The 17,440-nt window shown below is 39.9% G+C and overlaps 1 protein-coding gene across 5 annotated transcripts in view; it reads left to right on the forward strand.

Moving 5' to 3' along the window:
* AP2A2 (adaptor related protein complex 2 subunit alpha 2) overlaps positions 1–17,440 on the forward strand; it is a 54,646-nt gene that overhangs the window by 22,496 nt on the left and 14,710 nt on the right. For 3 of the 5 annotated variants that reach the window (XM_013369228.3, XM_013369226.3, XM_065066092.1), the window contains exons 3-11: positions 2,941–3,083; positions 3,726–3,919; positions 6,338–6,467; positions 7,425–7,526; positions 11,051–11,159; positions 11,658–11,808; positions 12,234–12,402; positions 13,503–13,640; positions 16,677–16,859. In XM_013369228.3, coding sequence (XP_013224682.2) covers positions 2,941–3,083; positions 3,726–3,919; positions 6,338–6,467; positions 7,425–7,526; positions 11,051–11,159; positions 11,658–11,808; positions 12,234–12,402; positions 13,503–13,640; positions 16,677–16,859 — 1,319 coding nt within the window. The remainder of the gene's footprint in view (positions 1–2,940; positions 3,084–3,725; positions 3,920–6,337; positions 6,468–7,424; positions 7,527–11,050; positions 11,160–11,657; positions 11,809–12,233; positions 12,403–13,502; positions 13,641–16,676; positions 16,860–17,440) is intronic. The other 2 variants (XM_021296680.2, XM_013369227.3) reach the window with 1 other exon arrangement.

A 17,440-nucleotide genomic window follows, 5' to 3' on the forward strand; every position in this document is an offset into this window, starting at 1 on the left:
CCCTTTCTGTGAATCATGATAGTACCTGGTAACGGTATCCAGCATCACCTGTTCCTTTAATCAGTCACCTGGAAACAGCTGGCTTGTACTGAGTTGGTATATTCTTATTGCTACACAATATAAAGTCCTCCCAGTTTATTCACTGATTATTTCTTTTCCTACTAGATCTTATGCAGAAGACCAACTGAAAATCAAGTGCTAAGATCTTGTATAAACTTTTCTTAAGCAGCTGAAAAATGTTTTAAAACTAAAGGAACCGCTCTGCCTTTTCCTTACTTTTTTTCTTGCCTGTCCTAAGGCAAGATCTTTGATCTCTGTCTCCTTGCCTTGATGGGATGGGAGGAAACTTCTGCTCTTGACTACTCTTGTATTGGGAAAATAGTATAACAGGAGATATTTATTTTCTCTGTTTCTAAATACAGAAGGTTTTATTCCTTTGCACTAGCCATAGTGTGAAGACCACAGCAGATACACAAACATGGCTGAATATCTACTTTTTCCTCTGGCAATATTGCTTCCAAAGAAGGGGGGAAAAGGCAAACAAAACAAAAAATGAACAAAACCAGCAAACCAACCAACCAAAGAAATAAAGTAAAAAGAAACCCACCCCTTTTTCCCCATGCCTCATCTGGATATTTCACTCTGGTTCTTGTAATGTTAATTCAGGTGTCTAGTAAAGCAAACTTCACTGAATACATTTGGCTGCTGACTCAGCAGGAAAATTGCCTTATGGTAGTGAACTGTAAATGTGGCTTGAAGAAAACATGTCTTTAGGCAGCTTTCTGCAGAGCTGGCTGTTGTCAGAGGATCTTGACAGGATCCAGTGTAGCAAGACTTCACTGTCATGAGTACGGTCAGTAACACTGCTTCATGTATGTAAATAAAATGTGACATGTATTGGCTTCTGTGGTATGGACCTGAAGGCAACTTCTTTGTACAGCATAAAAATAGCTTTAGGGTGAAGTTTCTTTTTGTTGGCAACTGATACACTGTGTATGCCAGTTAGGAAAAAAAAAATCAACGGCTGGCTAAAAACTCAGACTTGAAATGTATCATTGTCCATATTAAAATGATAGTTGTGTGCTTAATTTGTTTTCTCAGGTGAAATAAAACTAAGTAAAAGAAGTTTCTAGAGTCCAAATAGAAAGCAACCTCCCAAAAATACATAGTTGTGGCCTACAGGCATAATATCTTATCATCTAGTTCAGTGTGCCAGCATGCTTTCTTTTGATTCAGTAATGTTACATGGCTTTGTGCATTCCTTCACAAACTGTAAATTTAGTTTATAGTGGTAAGATTTCTGTTTTTATACAGTCAATGAATTTAGTGTGAAATCTATGGGAGCTGTATATGCATGTGACATGGGAAATCTAACCTGTGGATGAAAAGGAGCAATGAAAAGCTTCTATAGTATTAAGGGGTTTTATTATATGTTTACCTGCCTATTACATAAATCTGAATTGTTTTAAAAGCAATGTTGCTTGGAGCTTTTTTGGTAAGGGCAATGATTTAGGGCTGTCTTATTGAAGCTTTGCTTTATGCACTGCTATTCTGGTTGAACTGCCCATCACTAAGGAAGGCACATTGATCTGACAGACTAGTTATTCTGGGCCCAGAATGCAGAGTCTAAGGACCTTATATAGCCTTTTAGGCAGCAGCATCTATCAGGTTTTGCTACCCTGACTGAACTCTCTAGCATTCTGAACTCTCTAGCATTCAGGCTTATTTGATTTGGTGGGTGCTCCTTTTTCTTCTTATTTGGGGTATGGAGAGGATGTTCTGAAAAAAGTTTAAAAGTATTTAGCCTGTTTCTTCAGGAGAAGTGGTCTGCCTGGTGAGCTGTAAGCAGTTGTACTGTTCCATGTAGCTTTTACAAGTTTCTAAAATTCAACAATACTGCAACATATGGCCCAACCTATTTAGGGTACATTTTTCTTATAAAACTGAAACACTTGCAAATACCTTACAAACACTTTAAAGCTCTCATGGTAATCTCAATGTATTTTTTCAAGGCTTTGGGGTATACCTCTATCACTCTGTCTTTTTAAAAAGACTTGCTGCTTTTATTTTGTCAAGTTCTCTGCTGTGGTACACTTCAGGAAGTATGTTAAGACCTTTTGCTGTTTGATATTTGGTTTAATAAGAGAACACCTATGGAAGACATAGCTGCTCTTAACAGAAACAGGAAAATAAATATTGAGTAAACAGGTATGTACTGCCTATTAGCAAGAAAATAATGTAAGGACATAGCAGGATAATTATGGGGCTAGGTGACAGCATTATTACATGACTGTCCTTTAGGATATAGATAATGGTAAATGGAATTAACACTGAAATCTTGTGGGGTTTTCTTTTTCTGTTGTTTGTGGGTTTTTTCTTATTTATCTAAATCTGAAATTCATTTATATTTAAAACTAGTATTATGTCTTGTTGATTCAGTGACAGCTCAGGTTTTTCAGAGCGATGCATTGTTGATTTTTTTTTTTTTTTTTTTTTTTTTTTGTCTTGGTCCATTAGGAACAGCTACAAGCTACTTGTGTTCTGTGACCGGGAGTAACTTTTTTGAAACCCAGGAGTTGTTTGGTTGTCTGACATCTCTTTGGTTTGTGATCACTTTCATGTGTTTAGCACAGAATGGTGTAAAGACTTGTATTCTTTTAAATCAGAGATAATTAGCACTTTGATCACTGTAGACTGAATAAAAGCTGAAACAATACATTTAACATTAATGAAATTCAGGTACTGTAATAGCTGAACCCTCAGTTTGTTCCTGTTCTGTAGGGTGATATATAGTGGATCAAATGTCAATCTTAATTTCTAGGTATGACTGTAAGTTTTGTTACTGTAAGATATGAAGTACTTCAGTGGAACCAGGGTGGGGAGGGAATGGGTATGGGAACAGCATAGGTCTTAATTGTGCTTTGTTTCCTTGCTTTCCAGGGGATAAGGCTCTGGATGGTTACAGTAAGAAAAAATATGTCTGCAAACTGCTTTTCATCTTTCTCCTGGGGCATGACATTGACTTTGGTCACATGGAGGCTGTAAACCTGCTCAGTTCTAATAGATATACAGAGAAACAAATTGTGAGTAACTCAATCTCTATAAAAGAAAAGCTGTTCTGTCTAATATCCTACCTCAGCTGTATAGTCTGTAAAGGACTTTGCTTCATTCTACTCCCATGCCACCCCCACAAGCCTTATTTTGGATTTAAGAGTGATTTTGAAATCTACACACCTTTGTGCACAGGGTATCTTATACTAATTGTAAAAGCAAAAATGTGCACTCTGTATAAAATTCTTACTCCTGTTAAGAAACTGCCTTGAGTCTTGCATTAAAAGGTAAGTAATATTTTAATTTTCAAATATCTCTTCAAACTTTCCTAGGAAAAGTTGTGTTTATCAGGTACATGCAGCTTACCAGTGTCTGAATAATAAGCCAGATTTTTTATTTGCTCCCATTCATTCAAAATGATCTTCTGAGTATATGCTGAAACAGATTGATGAAACACTTAAAAACTGATAAATTAGGGTAACACTAAACTTACTTGTTTTTGTTTATTTCACTTAATCTTCCTAGCCTTCATGCTGTTATCTAAGTATCTATTTCTGCCCACATGCTTAGTATTGGAGGAGAACTGTATGGCTCAAAGCATTACTTGTGGCATTAATAGAAAACGTAATGTGTCAGCTAAAATCAGTTTTCATTTTCCTTTTTCTGAATCACAGGGATATCTCTTCATCTCCGTACTAGTGAACTCTAACAGTGAGCTGATTCGCCTAATAAACAATGCGATCAAGAATGATCTGGCCAGCCGCAACCCCACCTTCATGGGGCTTGCGCTGCACTGTATTGCTAATGTGGGTAGCCGGGAGATGGCGGAAGCATTTGCTGGAGAAATTCCAAAAATACTTGTAGCTGGGTAGGTATGACATGCCTCCTTCATGTACAACACCAATAAACCTTTTCAGCAGCTTGGTTGCATTGCAAAAGTTAATCCATGGTTAGAGCTATACAGCTCTGGGCTTGCCATGCAAGTAGTGACAGTTTCCAATAACTGCAGGTACTTTGAGATACTTGGACATGGAGTTGCTTGTAAAAGTATAAATACAACATGGAAATTAAGACTGTGTAACTATCTTGAATAGGCTTTTACAGCTTTGTGTTGTAAGCGAGGTTTTTGTACTGTATTAGTGTGTGGCAGTGAACATCCCTGGAATGTGTATGTTTTACTTTCCTTATCTCCTGATGAAAAGAATGAATTAACCTAAGTAGGTGTTTACACTTCAAATCTTGATATAAACTGGAAGCTTTTATTTAAATGGTCCTGACTTCATAAGGAATGTGAGAATATTCTGTTTTGTGAGCTTTCTTGCTTCTTCTACTAGCCATGTGAACAACAATTCCTGTCACTGTCAACTTCCTGACTTCCCCTTTGTGTTGCTAGAAGTTTCTATACAGGCCTGACAAGTGTCTGGAACTGCAATTAAGTAAATCTAAAATGAAACTTGTGATTACAAGGCTAATTTATTTTGAAACTTAGAATGTCCTAATGTGAACAGTATATTTAAATTCTCTTACAGATATGAAATGTTTTGGAATATGTATGGATCATGTTTTAGAACAAACAAATGTCTTGCATTAGTATAAAAAAGTAACATGTGTAAGAACTGTATTAACACTCTAAATGTCAAGCACTGGAGCTTGCAAATGCTGGAAATGTTTGCTTACGCAACACTAATTCTGACTGTGTCTGTTATGTGCACTGTCTGAGTTGGCAACAAGGAACAATATAATGTGATATGGAGTTGTGTCAAAAGTCTTGGGAAATAATTACGAACTCTTGAAATAGTGTCTCTATAATGCCACACTTGAACACTATTACTATTTTGCAGAGCTGAAATGTAGTATGGGCCAGAAAGAGAAGAATAAGCAGCCAGCACCTCATGCTCAATATGGGTCTGGTCAAGGAAATGGGAGAGAATCCACCTTTCTCAGACAGGGAATTCCTTACAAGAGGGAGCACATTTGGAGATAGCATGTTCTGGGGTCATGTCGGCCTTGTTGCTGTCCTGTCCTGCACTGCCCTTGCTGGGTGCTGTTCTCCATGTAACATAGTGGAGACAGCACTGCAATGGCGAGTCATGAATTTTAATATCATAACCTTAAGAAGTTCCAAAAATTTCATTTGGGGTCATCAATTGTAGACAAAGCACAGCACCTGAAGTTCAGACTTGTTTGAACTTTGAACTGTGTTTGTGTTCTGTAATCAGTCTTCAGGACCTCATTCCTTCTGTGTTTCTAAGAGGATATATGTAATATGTATATGTACAAGTCATATCTAAGTGACCTGTGCAGAATGAGCACTGTCAGTTACATGTGCAACTTTAGCATAGCTGCGTTGGTTTGAATATAAGTTGGAGGGAGGTGAGAAATAGGCTTGGTTTTGTGGTGTGCGGGTGATGGTGGTAGTATTTTGGTTTGGGTTTTTTTTGTTGCTTTTGTTTGTTTTCTGTTTTGTTTGTGGTTTTTGTTGTTGGATTTCTTTTTTTTATTTAACTGAGGTACAATTTGATCTCATGGAAAATTGGTAAATTCATAAAGAATAGGTGGACTGAACTTCTATTAGGAATGTGGAGGTTTCTGAATATTTAACCAAGATTGCACAGTATAAACTGCCTCTTAAAACTTTCAGTGCTAATGCTCTTTACACTTTTTAGCTGTTGTTTATGCAACATACAAAATGTTAAGTTGACTACTTTGTGAAAGGGACTTCACTGAAGTAGAGTAGTGGCATGCTGCATTTAAAATAGTCCATTTCTGTGCCAGCAGCACAGATGGCAAGGTGAATAGACTTGCGGGTGGCATGCTTGCTAACCGACTTGCATGCTATCTGTAGGTACTGAAGCTGTTAAATAGTTAATGAGTTGTATCTGATATGCAGGACCCTATCAGGAAGTCCAGCTTTGGTTGGATGCATAATGTAGTCTACTATAAATAACTTGAGTCAGTTTGGAAGAAGCTTGTGCTCATCTAATGATAAAGTTTCAATTCTGATAAAAAGAAATGTGAAATGTCACTCTAAGAGTGAAAGAATCAGTGTAGAGGCTACTGGAGATATGTAATGGTTGAAAATTTAACTAGTTAAACATTGGAAAATATTAAGAACAACAAATTCTGTAACACAGGAATAATTTAGTGAACTTCTGTTTTACCTTCTGTTGAAAATGTGCTACCTAATGAGGGGTGCTGAGTCAGTGCAAAAACTAGCATAATGCTGGCCTGCAAGTATTGCTGTGACTTAACCGCTGTGTTCTAAATCCATATTTATGTGTTGCAGAGATACTATGGATAGTGTGAAGCAGAGCGCTGCCTTATGCTTGCTGCGTTTATATAGAACTTCTCCTGACCTTGTCCCCATGGGAGACTGGACATCTAGAGTCGTACATCTCCTCAATGACCAGCACTTGGTAAATAAGCTTCATTACACTTCTCAAGCCTATACTGTAAAAGGAATGATGGCACTTCTGCTGTTAAATACACTATTAATTTATTTCTTCTCAAGTCTTTCAAGCAAGTGGGTTTCTGTTTTCTTCAGGCTTCTGGAAGGAAATAGGAGTTGATGTCCATTTTTAGTTGCTGAATATATTAATTTTTAATAAAGTTTTGTTTACCTTTTTCTTGGAGTTATAAGAATAGGATGCATAAGTTGTTCTTTTGCTCTGACAGTAAATAAATTGATCTTGTGCCTTGTTATCATAAGTCATATTGCATAGGGGTAATGCTAATTTTCATAGGCCTTTTAGGATTAGACCCACACTAAAAAGCACAAGGCCTGATTTGTCAGTGCTTGAACTTCTTTGTCCTGTGGTGTCCTTGTTGTCATTCTTATCTTGCTTGTTCAGCAAACCCTGTTGTTCTGGCTAAGAAACTTTATTTCCCACCCCTCCATCTAGTTATTTTAGGAAAGTAAAGCTATTAAGACATATGCTTCAGCAGTAACATAAAATGTTTGTGTTAAACGAAGACCTCTCTTCACATTGGGTTACCAGAATTTTCTGGATTATCTGCTGCATCCTGTTTCTTCTACTCATGCTTCTCTTGTGTAATAAGACAATTTGCATCCAGGCTTTATTTTAATATGGCTTTCTGTCATGTTATACTATACAAACATGACACAAAGCTAATACAAAAATAGCATGAAATGCTCTGCAAACATGGCAGTACCATGTTAGTTAAAATCCTGTTGGATTTTGAAGATGTGTGGTTAGTCCACCTGCTGTCCAAATAAGGGCTTTTTAATGTAGGGCTTTGTCATAGGGATTAACTTAGTTTTGTTGTATGTTAAAAAAATTGAAGTGAAAGATGTTAATGGGCAGCATCTTAAACTGTTAGAAAATTGAATGTATTGCTTTGTTTTCTTCTAGGGTGTGGTTACTGCAGCTACAAGTCTGATCACCACTTTGGCACAGAAGAACCCAGAAGAGTTTAAAACTTCAGTCTCCTTGGCAGTGTCTAGATTAAGCAGAGTGAGTCCAATGCTGACTCTGATAATGCTTCACTATTGCTTAATTTACTCAGCTTTTGAGGTCAAGTTATCTTACTGTTTCTTATATGTTCAGCTTTCTAGGTCGGATTAGTCTAGTGTACCATTAAAAGTGAAGATGATTCAGTTTCGCTTCATATAGCTGGTTCAGCTAATCTCTTTTAATACTTGTTGCTTACCAGAGTGGAAAACTATTAGCTTGCCTAAACTTTCATGGTGTAGTCCTTGCTATGCTCCAAGTCTATGTAGCAAAAATATGTCTTTCTCTTAACTACTTGTGTATGAAAGGATCCCTGTGATGTAGATCAGTTTCTAATATTCATTTTATGTTACTACAACACCAAAGAGTAGCTGGATCAGAGACTTCTGCAAACTTCTGCACAGAACCCTCAAAAATACAGCCTGTGCTTTTAACTTCATTTAAGCTTCTACCAAGATGAGTCTGCTTCCTATTCCTTCTTTTGAGCTGCTGCTAGGTTAATAATCATAAGCATTTGATATTCTGTAAATGGGTGTAGGCAGTTAAGCAGGGGCAGAGAGTGCAGGGAGGAGTGGAGAGGCATTTCTGTAAGTTAGTGTCTTCATACTGGAAAACTTACGTTACTGTTTCGAAGCTATGCAAGGTGTGGGAGGGTATTACTTCAAAAATGTATTTTAGACCCAGATCTATGTGGCGTTATACCCAAAATTACTTGTAGTTCAGAGGAACTTAATTTCTTTTTAAATATGAAGATTTTGTGTAATATTCAAAAGCAAGGGAATACTGAGGGAAATGCATAGCTGTTGTGTAATGGAGCAGGAAGACTTAGTTCCATTGAGCAAAGCTAATGCCAAACTCATACATGCCCTAGAATCAGGGAGGAGGGGGGAGAAATCCATGAATGAGGATATTCTCCTTTAAACCTAATCTAATCCTTACCACATTTTACTGTGGGTATAAACCTCTTCTGTGAAAGTTCTTTGATCTGGTGTGTGGCTTACTGAAGGTGTTAGCTTGTGCTTTCCAGTCACCAGGGACTTTAACTGACTGGCATGACTTTTTGAATATCATGGAGAATGGCTTGGCAACTGCATCAGTCAGTTCTGTCAGGATGCGGATGCATCTTGTCCGGTCCCATGGACTAGTGTATGTTCAAATTTCTGAAGTGGTCACCAACCTGATCTTCACTTATAGTGGGAGGGACGCTGCTCCCGCAGTCCTTGTCCTGTGTTTCATGCGCTCGAGAGGTGTGGGAAGAGAGCTTGCCAGTGAAGACTGAGGCAAAAAAATGGTTGAGTACCCCAGCCTTTTCCTTGTCTGCTGTTACCAGTTTGCCAGTCTTGCTCATCAGGTGGTGTCAAGGTCTGATTGCAGGGTGACAAGACACTGTGGCAGATGTATTGTTAGCCCCCCTCCTCCCTGCACCCTCCTTCTTTTGCCCCTCCCTCTCCCTCTTAGTGGGAAAGAAGGACAGAGAAGAGAGTTGGAAAAATTAAAAATGTTTTACTAATGCTACTAATAAAAATGGATACAATAATACCAAATATACAAAACCAATCTTGAAAGTCCCAGCAGCTGCTCTGGCAGATGTTGGGCCAGCATCCAGAGTCCTGGACCGGGCTCTGCAGCCAACCAGAACTGGATTCAGTCTGTCACTAGGCCTCAGTTTGCAGGGATGACTCACAAGGTCTTCTCCTAATGTTGGCCATAAGGAAAAGGGATGAGATCCTCATGATCTCCCACTTTTATGTGAAGTATCATGTGAATGGGATGGAGTACTCAGTTGGTCAGTTTCAGTTTACCTCCTGCTTGCACATCTTGGGAGATGCATAATTATCAATGACCTTGCATACCACTGTTATGTCTACCAAAACATGTATCTAGCTTTCTAGCTTTCAGAAAACTGCAGTTAGTAAAAAGACTTTAGCTGACAGGGAAATTCACTAAAAGAGAAACTTGTTTTTAACAGAACCAGGACAGGTGGGCACGCTTTTGTTGACCTTCCTGTTCTGATTGACATACCTGTGGAAGCCCTTCTTGTTATTCTTCGCATCCCTTGCCAAGTTCAGCTTCAGCTGTGCCTTGGCCTTCCAGACCTCATCTCTACACAGCTGGGCAGTGTCCCTATACTCTTCCTAGGATACCTGTCCCTCTTTCTACTGCCTGTGCATTTCCTTCTTACCCTTTAGTTTGACCAGCATGTCTTGACTCATCCATGCTGGCCTCTTGTCTTTCTTACCCACTTCCTTACACCTGGGGTTCACAAGCTCTTGCACTCAATGGAAGGCCTCCTTACATATTTTCCAGCTGTGTTCTGCTCTGTTGGCCCTGAAGGCAGTTTCCTGGGGGGTCCTGTTGCCTAACTCTTTGAAGAGCTGGAAGTTAGCTTTCCTAAAATTCAGGGTCTTGAATTTACTCTTTGCCTGTCCCACATCCCTCAGGACTGTGAATTCCTCAAGTGCAAGATCAGGCTGCCTCCAGTCTTGATGTCACTGATCATCTCACTTGCATTGATGACCATCAGGTGCAGTATTGAATTCCCCCTGATAGGGCTGTCTATAACCTGACTGAGGAAGTTATCCCCAATGCAATCCAAGAGTCTCTTGGATTGCCTACAGCTCACTGTGCTACTTTTCCAGCAGATGTCACTGTGGTTAAAGTCCCCCAGTGGGACAAGAGCCTGTGAGTGTGATGCCTCCTGTAGCTAGAGTAAGAAGTCTTTGTCAGTCATCTCCCCAATAGGGCAGCCTGTAGTAGATGCCAACCATTTTTGCCTTGATCTCTGATTCTTACCCATAAGCTTTCAACCTGCTCATGACTGTTCTTCAGAGAGAGCTCTTCAAACTCTATCCCTCTCTTGATGTAGAGGGCAACCCTACACGCTTCCTTCCTTGCCTGTCCTTTCTGAAAAGCCCATAGCCATTGATAGCCACAGTCCAGTCATGGGATCTGTCCCACTAAATTTCAGTAATGGCCACTAGGTCCTAGTTTCTTAGCTGCACAGTGGCTCCTCTTTACCCATGCTGTATGTGCTGGTCTAGAGGCACTTCAGTGGGCTGTTGGCCCTGTCACCTTCTTAGAGGAGCACACCTTAATTTATCTGAAGTATTTCACTGGTATTTTCTGGTTGGCTTCTATTACCTCAGGAGCTACTGGCTTATCTACAGAAGGCTGCAAGTCTTTTCTGTTGTGGCCAACATGTCTCATGGCCACCAGCTGAGGGACCTTGGCATCTCGTTCCACAGCTTGTCACAGGCAAACCTGATATCCTCCTCAACTGTATCTAGTTTAAAGGTCTCACAGTAAGCCCCACCAGCTAATTAGAAAAGACTCTCTTCCCTCTTTGAGAAAATTGAATCCCATCTGACGCCAGCAAACCTGGTGTTGTGTAGGCCATTCCATTATTAAAAAACCCAAAATTGTGGTGAAGCCTCTGTCAAAGGTGACCTACAGTGTTCTTTGGGTCATTCTCATGATTGCATATCACTTAACTATGGTAGCTAACATGCTGTCTGCTTATTTTGCAGATTGTAACTTCTGCATCAACAGATCTTCAGGACTATACATACTACTTTGTTCCTGCTCCTTGGTTATCTGTGAAACTTCTGAGGCTGTTACAGTGCTATCCACCTCCAGGTAATGCACAAATCACAACAGTGGACATTTCTTTTATGCTGTATGCTATCTCAGAAGAGCTACTGTGATGTAGTGTTACCATAACCTGCAGCACAAGCATGTTGTCTTAAGACAAGGATACTGAAGTCTGTACTCGAGTGTTTCAGATTTGTTAAAATTAAACACAATATAATTCAAAAAGCCACATAGCTTAGAGCAACGCATCAATCTGGTGTGCATCACACAAACCAGTTGCAACTATCATTTTAAAAAGTTAATGTTACAAACTGTATTAAAATATTGGAATATATTATAGTGTAGATGACGTTTGGATTTTGCTCTCACCCAAATAGAACTGTGGCTTAGAATTCTTTTGCCAACTGTGTGTTGGAGAAGGGTGAATGGTTTTTAATGTATCAGAATACTTCAGTTTGTTCAGATTTAGCAAGGTGGGAGGCCTAAGGTAGGGATTAGGGTGTTGAGCAAAGTGAAGTTGTCCAACGGCTTGTTCTTCTCCAGAAGACCCTGCGGTACGTGGTCGTCTAACAGAATGCCTGGAAACTATCCTTAACAAAGCACAGGAGCCACCAAAGTCAAAAAAAGTACAACACTCAAATGCGAAGAATGCTGTGCTGTTTGAGGCAATAAGCTTAATTATACATCATGACAGGTGAGTAGTGACAACACTTGTATTGTACAGGATAGGATTTTTTTAAGTGAAAAGCTGTGGATTTGTCTTGAATGCTAAATGGAGTTTTACTTGGGAGGGAAAGAATGGGAGAACAGAATATGAAGCTGTTTACTAGATTGGAAGACAGCCACAGCAATGGAATTGAACAGTATTAATGAGCCATGTCTCTGTTAGCATACTTCTATTGCTTTGTTTCTTGCTGCTGTGTTGTTGTATTGACCCCACCCCTCTAATCCAACAGAGATTATTTGTTCACAGTAGCTGAATTTTCATTTCACCGGTGGGGCATTCTCACAGACACTGAGGCATTTTAAGAAACTTCCACTGCAGAAATAGTATTCTGTATTTGGTGTTCTCAAACCTGTTGCTTTTAACCCTTTCACTTTCTCTCCTGTTCTGTGCAGTGAGCCAAATCTACTAGTCCGTGCCTGTAACCAGCTAGGTCAGTTCTTGCAGCACCGAGAAACTAATTTGCGTTACCTAGCACTGGAAAGCATGTGCACGCTTGCCAGCTCTGAATTCTCACATGAGGCTGTGAAAACACACATAGAAACAGTTATCAATGCATTGAAGGTAAATATGTGTGCAGTCTGTCTTGAGTGTTGTCTTTATCCCTGCATCAGTGTCCTCTTCCCCAAGACCCCCATCTTCAGTTAAGGTAATAATACTTGGGGACCAAATGAGTTATTCTCAGAAATCTGCTTTAGGTTTTTTCCTTAGTCCTACAAAATCATGCTGTGCTGGTAACAATATAGGTCAGCTTCAGTTTCTCTGAAGCCTGTTAGTAAATATACTTGTAGCTGTGCCTCATGTAAAACTTTGGTATCTCTTCAACCTGTAGACTAAAGATGAATAGTTCTTTCAAAATGTGGAATTTCTAAATGGAAAATGCTGGGAAGACTGTTTCCTTACTGTCTTGCTGGTATCAGACACTATTCCTTCACTGCAGTAGCTTTATGGGGACCGGTAGAGCAGATCAACTTCCACTGCAGAATCAAAGTCAAGAAACCAGAAAGACACATTCCTGGGCCATGTTTATGTGAAAAAGCAGAGGTCAAAAGAGGAAGACTGATTTGCATGTGAACTTGCACATGTCAGTGTTGCTTTCTTCCAAACTGATGCTGTAGTCTATTAATAATTTGTCTAACTTTAAAGTACATATCTGATCTAGCTGGGATTCTTTTGATAGAAAGCAAGTCCAACACTAAACCTGCAGTTAGCTAAATGCCCATTGGCATGGTGACAGTTTCATTCAGTTATTAATGCATTTGTAGGCAGTGATGCCAGTTACCTAGTGCACAGTGGACTGTTCACCCTAGTTAAGGTAATAGAGGAGTATTCTGTACAAACCCTTCTGCCCTTTCAGCACTTGCACAGCTTTGAATATATATATATACTAGAGAAACAAAACCTGATTATGTGAATTTTTGTAATATCAAAAAGCATCAATCTGTCTGAGTCTCCAGAGACCTTTTTCTAGGTGACCGAAAGTGAAACTCATAGCTTCTCTGAAGCATATATTTAAGTTTATTCTGCATCTGAAAGATTATGAAAATGTATTTCTTTTAAATTTGACTGTGGATTGTAGTAAATTTCATTTCTTCAGTAAGTTACATGTGCTTTCTAAATAAAGATGAAATTATCTTGACTTCTTGCGATGTGTCCATTTGCAGACTGAAAGAGATGTAAGTGTACGACAAAGAGCTGTAGATCTCCTGTATGCAATGTGTGACCGAAGCAATGCCCAACAGATTGTGGCTGAAATGCTGAATTATCTGGAGACTGCTGATTATTCCATTAGAGAAGAAATTGTGAGATATTTATGCTTCCTTATTTTTTCATAGCTGTCCTTGGCAGCATAGGTATCATTTATTGATTGGGATGCTGGGTAGTCTGTGACAGTGATTCTTTTTCATGGTGGTTTAAAAACTAAAAATTGAAAAACTCTTATGTTTGTAGTCTAATAGGAAAGAATATTCTTATTTAGATTAAATGAATGGGGAGGGGTGAAAAAATCCCTTGGAAACTGGGAATTTTAAAAGCTAATCTTAGTCTTTGGGCATTGCATATAGAAACCGAAGTAAATTTTATCAGTGAGCAGTCTCTAGATCTGAGAGTTATGTCCTAGTCTAGTTAATTGTTAATAGCTTCAAAAATCAGAGTGATACTTATTTGTAGGTAGAATTTCATACAGTGTGTGCTGTGAGAGTATTCAGTCTGACTCCCCAAAACAGTACCTTATAATGAGCTAAAAGAGAAGCATGATATTTCCTTCTTCCCAGTAGGAAAAAAAAAATGGAAAAGTTGAAATACTCGCTTAATGACCTTCCTAGAATAGCAGCCAAAATCTCTACTTAAGGTAGTTATTTAACTTCCTTAGTTGCAGAAGTTTCTTGACTTCATAGAATCATATCATAGTTTGAGTTCGAAGGGACCTTCTAAGGTCATCTAGTCCCAAGTCCCCTGCAATGAGCAAGGACATCCTCAACTAGATCAGGTTGCTTAGAGCCCCGTTCAGCCTATCTCCAGTGTTCCACCACCCTCATAGTAAAAAATTTCTTCCTCATGGCCAGCCTGAATCTCCTCACCTGTAGTTTAAAACCATTACCCCTTGCCCTATCAAAACAGGCCCTGCTAAAAAGTCTGTCCCCATCTTTCTTATGGGCCCCTTTTAAGTACTGAAAGGCTGCAATAAGGTCTCCCTGAAGCATTTTCTTCTCCAGGCTGAACAACCCCAACTCTCTCAGCCTGTGCTCACAGGAGAGCAGTTCCAGCCCTCTGATCATTTTCATGTCCCTCCTCTGGACTCTCTCCAGCAGGTCCATGTTTTCCCTGGACTGAGGGCTCCAAAGCTGGATGCTCTACTCCAGCTGGGCTTTCACCAGAGCAGGTGAAGTCTGCTAGCCACACTTCTTTTGATGCAGCCAAAGATGCAGTTTGCCTTCTGAACAGCAAGTGCACATTGCCAGGTCACATCCAATCTTTCACACACCAGTAAACCCAAGTCCTTCTCCACAGAACAGCTCTCAATCCTTTCATCCCCCAGCCTGTATTGATACTGGGGGTTGCCCTGACGCAGGTGCAGGACCTTGCACTTGGCCTTGTTGAACCTCATGAGATTCACATGGGCTGACTTCTTGAGCTTGTCTGTGTCCCTCTGGATGGCATCCTGCCCCTCAGGCTTGTCAACCGCAGCATCCACAAACTTGCTGAGGGTGTACTCAATCTTACTGTCTGTGTCGTTGATGTAGATATTAAATAGTACTGGTCCCAGTACAGTATCCTGAGGGACACTGCATGTCACTGGTTTCCATCCAGACATCGAGCCATTGACCACTACCATTCAGATGTGACCATCCAGCCGGATTCTCATCCACCAAACAGTCCATCCTTCAAATCCATATCCCTTCCATTTCGAGAGAAGGATGCTTTGGGACACCATGTCAAAGATTTTACAGAAGTCCAGATAGATTATATCTGTAGCCCTTCCTTTGTCTACTTATGTAGTTGCTCCATTGTAGAAGGCCACTAGGTTTGTTAGGCAGGACTTGCCCTCAGTGATGTTGTGCTGTCTGACTTGAATCACCTCTCTGTCCTCCACATTCCTGAAGATAGCTCATAGGAGGATCTATTCCATGATCTGCCAGGCACAGAGGTGAGAGATTGGTAGCTTCCAGGGTCCTCCTTTCTAAAAATGGGTGTGATGTTTCCCTTTTTCCTGTTACCAAGGACTTCACCTGACTGGCATGACTTTTTGAATATCATGGAGAATGGCTTGGCAGGGTGTGGGTGCATCTTGTCCGGTCCCATAGACTAGTGTATATTCAGATTCCTCAAAGGGTCACCAACCTGATCTTCACTTACAATGGGAGGAACTTTGCTCCTGCAGTCCTTGTCTTATGGTTCATGCACTCGAGAGGTGTGGGAAGAGAGCTTGCTGGTGAAGACTGAGGCAAAAGAATAGTTGAGTACCTCAGCCTTCTCCTTGTCTGCTGTTGCCAGTTTGCCAGTCTTGCTCATTGAGTGGGCATGCTTTTGTTGACCTTCCTGTTCTGGTTGACATACCTGTGGAAGCCCTTCTTGTTATTCTTTGTATCCCTTGCCAAGCTCAGCTCCAGCTGTGCGTTGGCCTTCCTGACCTCATCTCTACACAGCTGGGCAGTGTCCCTATACTCTTCCCAGGACACCTGTCCCTCCTTCCACTGCCTGGATGTTAACATAGAACACATTGTTAGTTGATTTATCTCATGTACTGTCTTGTTGCTGTTGGCAATCTACCCTGATTTGTCAGATAATTTGAATTTTATTTTAACTTATTCTTCTTAAAAGAATAGGTCAACATAATTTCAGCTGGTAAAAAATGATGAATAAGTCTCTTCCTATGCTGTTTATTTGCTTCAGGGTATAGGAATCTTAGTATGACCTGAAAAAGTCAGCTATGTTTTGGGTACTCTGGTCTGTCTCTGCTAGCCTGGGTTTCCACTTTTTTTAGAGGTCTCCAATTTCCTGCTTGGTTGTGTCTCAATGATGGTTTAGATTTTTTTTTTTTTTTTTTTTTATAGCAAACAAAAAATGTTCGAGTTGTTCTTGATTGTTGAAAAGTCACAGATGCAGCATATTTGAATATGTTATGGGGAAAGCACTATGCACCTGGTGACTGACATGTTCTATCACAGAATTTCAATGTTCGTCTTTCACTTTAGCTCTTGGAGCAAGTGAGCAAACTGACACATCTGAGGCTTTTGGGATATGATGGGCTATCAGTGGGGATTATGTGGAAATGAATCTTGATACGCAGCTTGTAATAGAAGGTAGTCAACTGTCTTTATTCTCTTATGTGTGTTCAGGTTCTGAAAGTTGCAATTCTAGCTGAGAAGTATGCAGTGGATTATACCTGGTATGTGGATACCATCTTGAATCTGATTCGCATTGCTGGTGACTATGTCAGTGAAGAAGTGTGGTATCGAGTTATTCAGATTGTCATCAACAGAGATGATGTTCAAGGGTATGCAGCAAAGACTGTTTTTGAGGTGAGAATAACTATTTTCAATTCACTTTCAAAATCAGATAGGAGTTAAGAAAACACCATGTGATCTAGCAGGTATGGATGCTTCCCCATGTTAGGGAGGAGTAAAAGTATCTTTAATATTTCAACAAAGCACTGCTGAAGTGTACTGTAAAACTAGCAGCATAGATTTTCAGAGCCAGAGACTGTGTTAAGTTGATGAGAAGCTTCTTTGGCTTAAGTAATGTAGAATACACCTGGTTCTGTTCTGGTGAGGGAGGGCAGGGTTTTTGCTGGGTTTTCTGTTATCTTGGTGAGCGGCATTGGATGCATGGCTTAGTAAGGCAATCATGTTACCTGGAAAACTACTGAAATGTAGATAAAATAGAAGCCTTTTACAGGGCATCTTGCTGCTGCTTCTGGTTTTTTGCACCCCTCGCCTTTTTTTTTTGAGTTTTCTGCATGCAGGAGTCCAAAACACTCAGAGTGATAACTTGATCCTTCTGGAAACATACACCCAATTCCTTCTGCTCAGAATCTGATAAAATTGGAATTTGACCTATTAAAGGAGAACATTTGCTTCATATGGTCTTCTAGCTTTTTTTT

The sequence above is a fragment of the Columba livia genome, chromosome 5 (assembly GCF_036013475.1).
Source record: "Columba livia isolate bColLiv1 breed racing homer chromosome 5, bColLiv1.pat.W.v2, whole genome shotgun sequence".
NCBI classification, from domain to species: Eukaryota; Metazoa; Chordata; class Aves; order Columbiformes; family Columbidae; genus Columba; species Columba livia.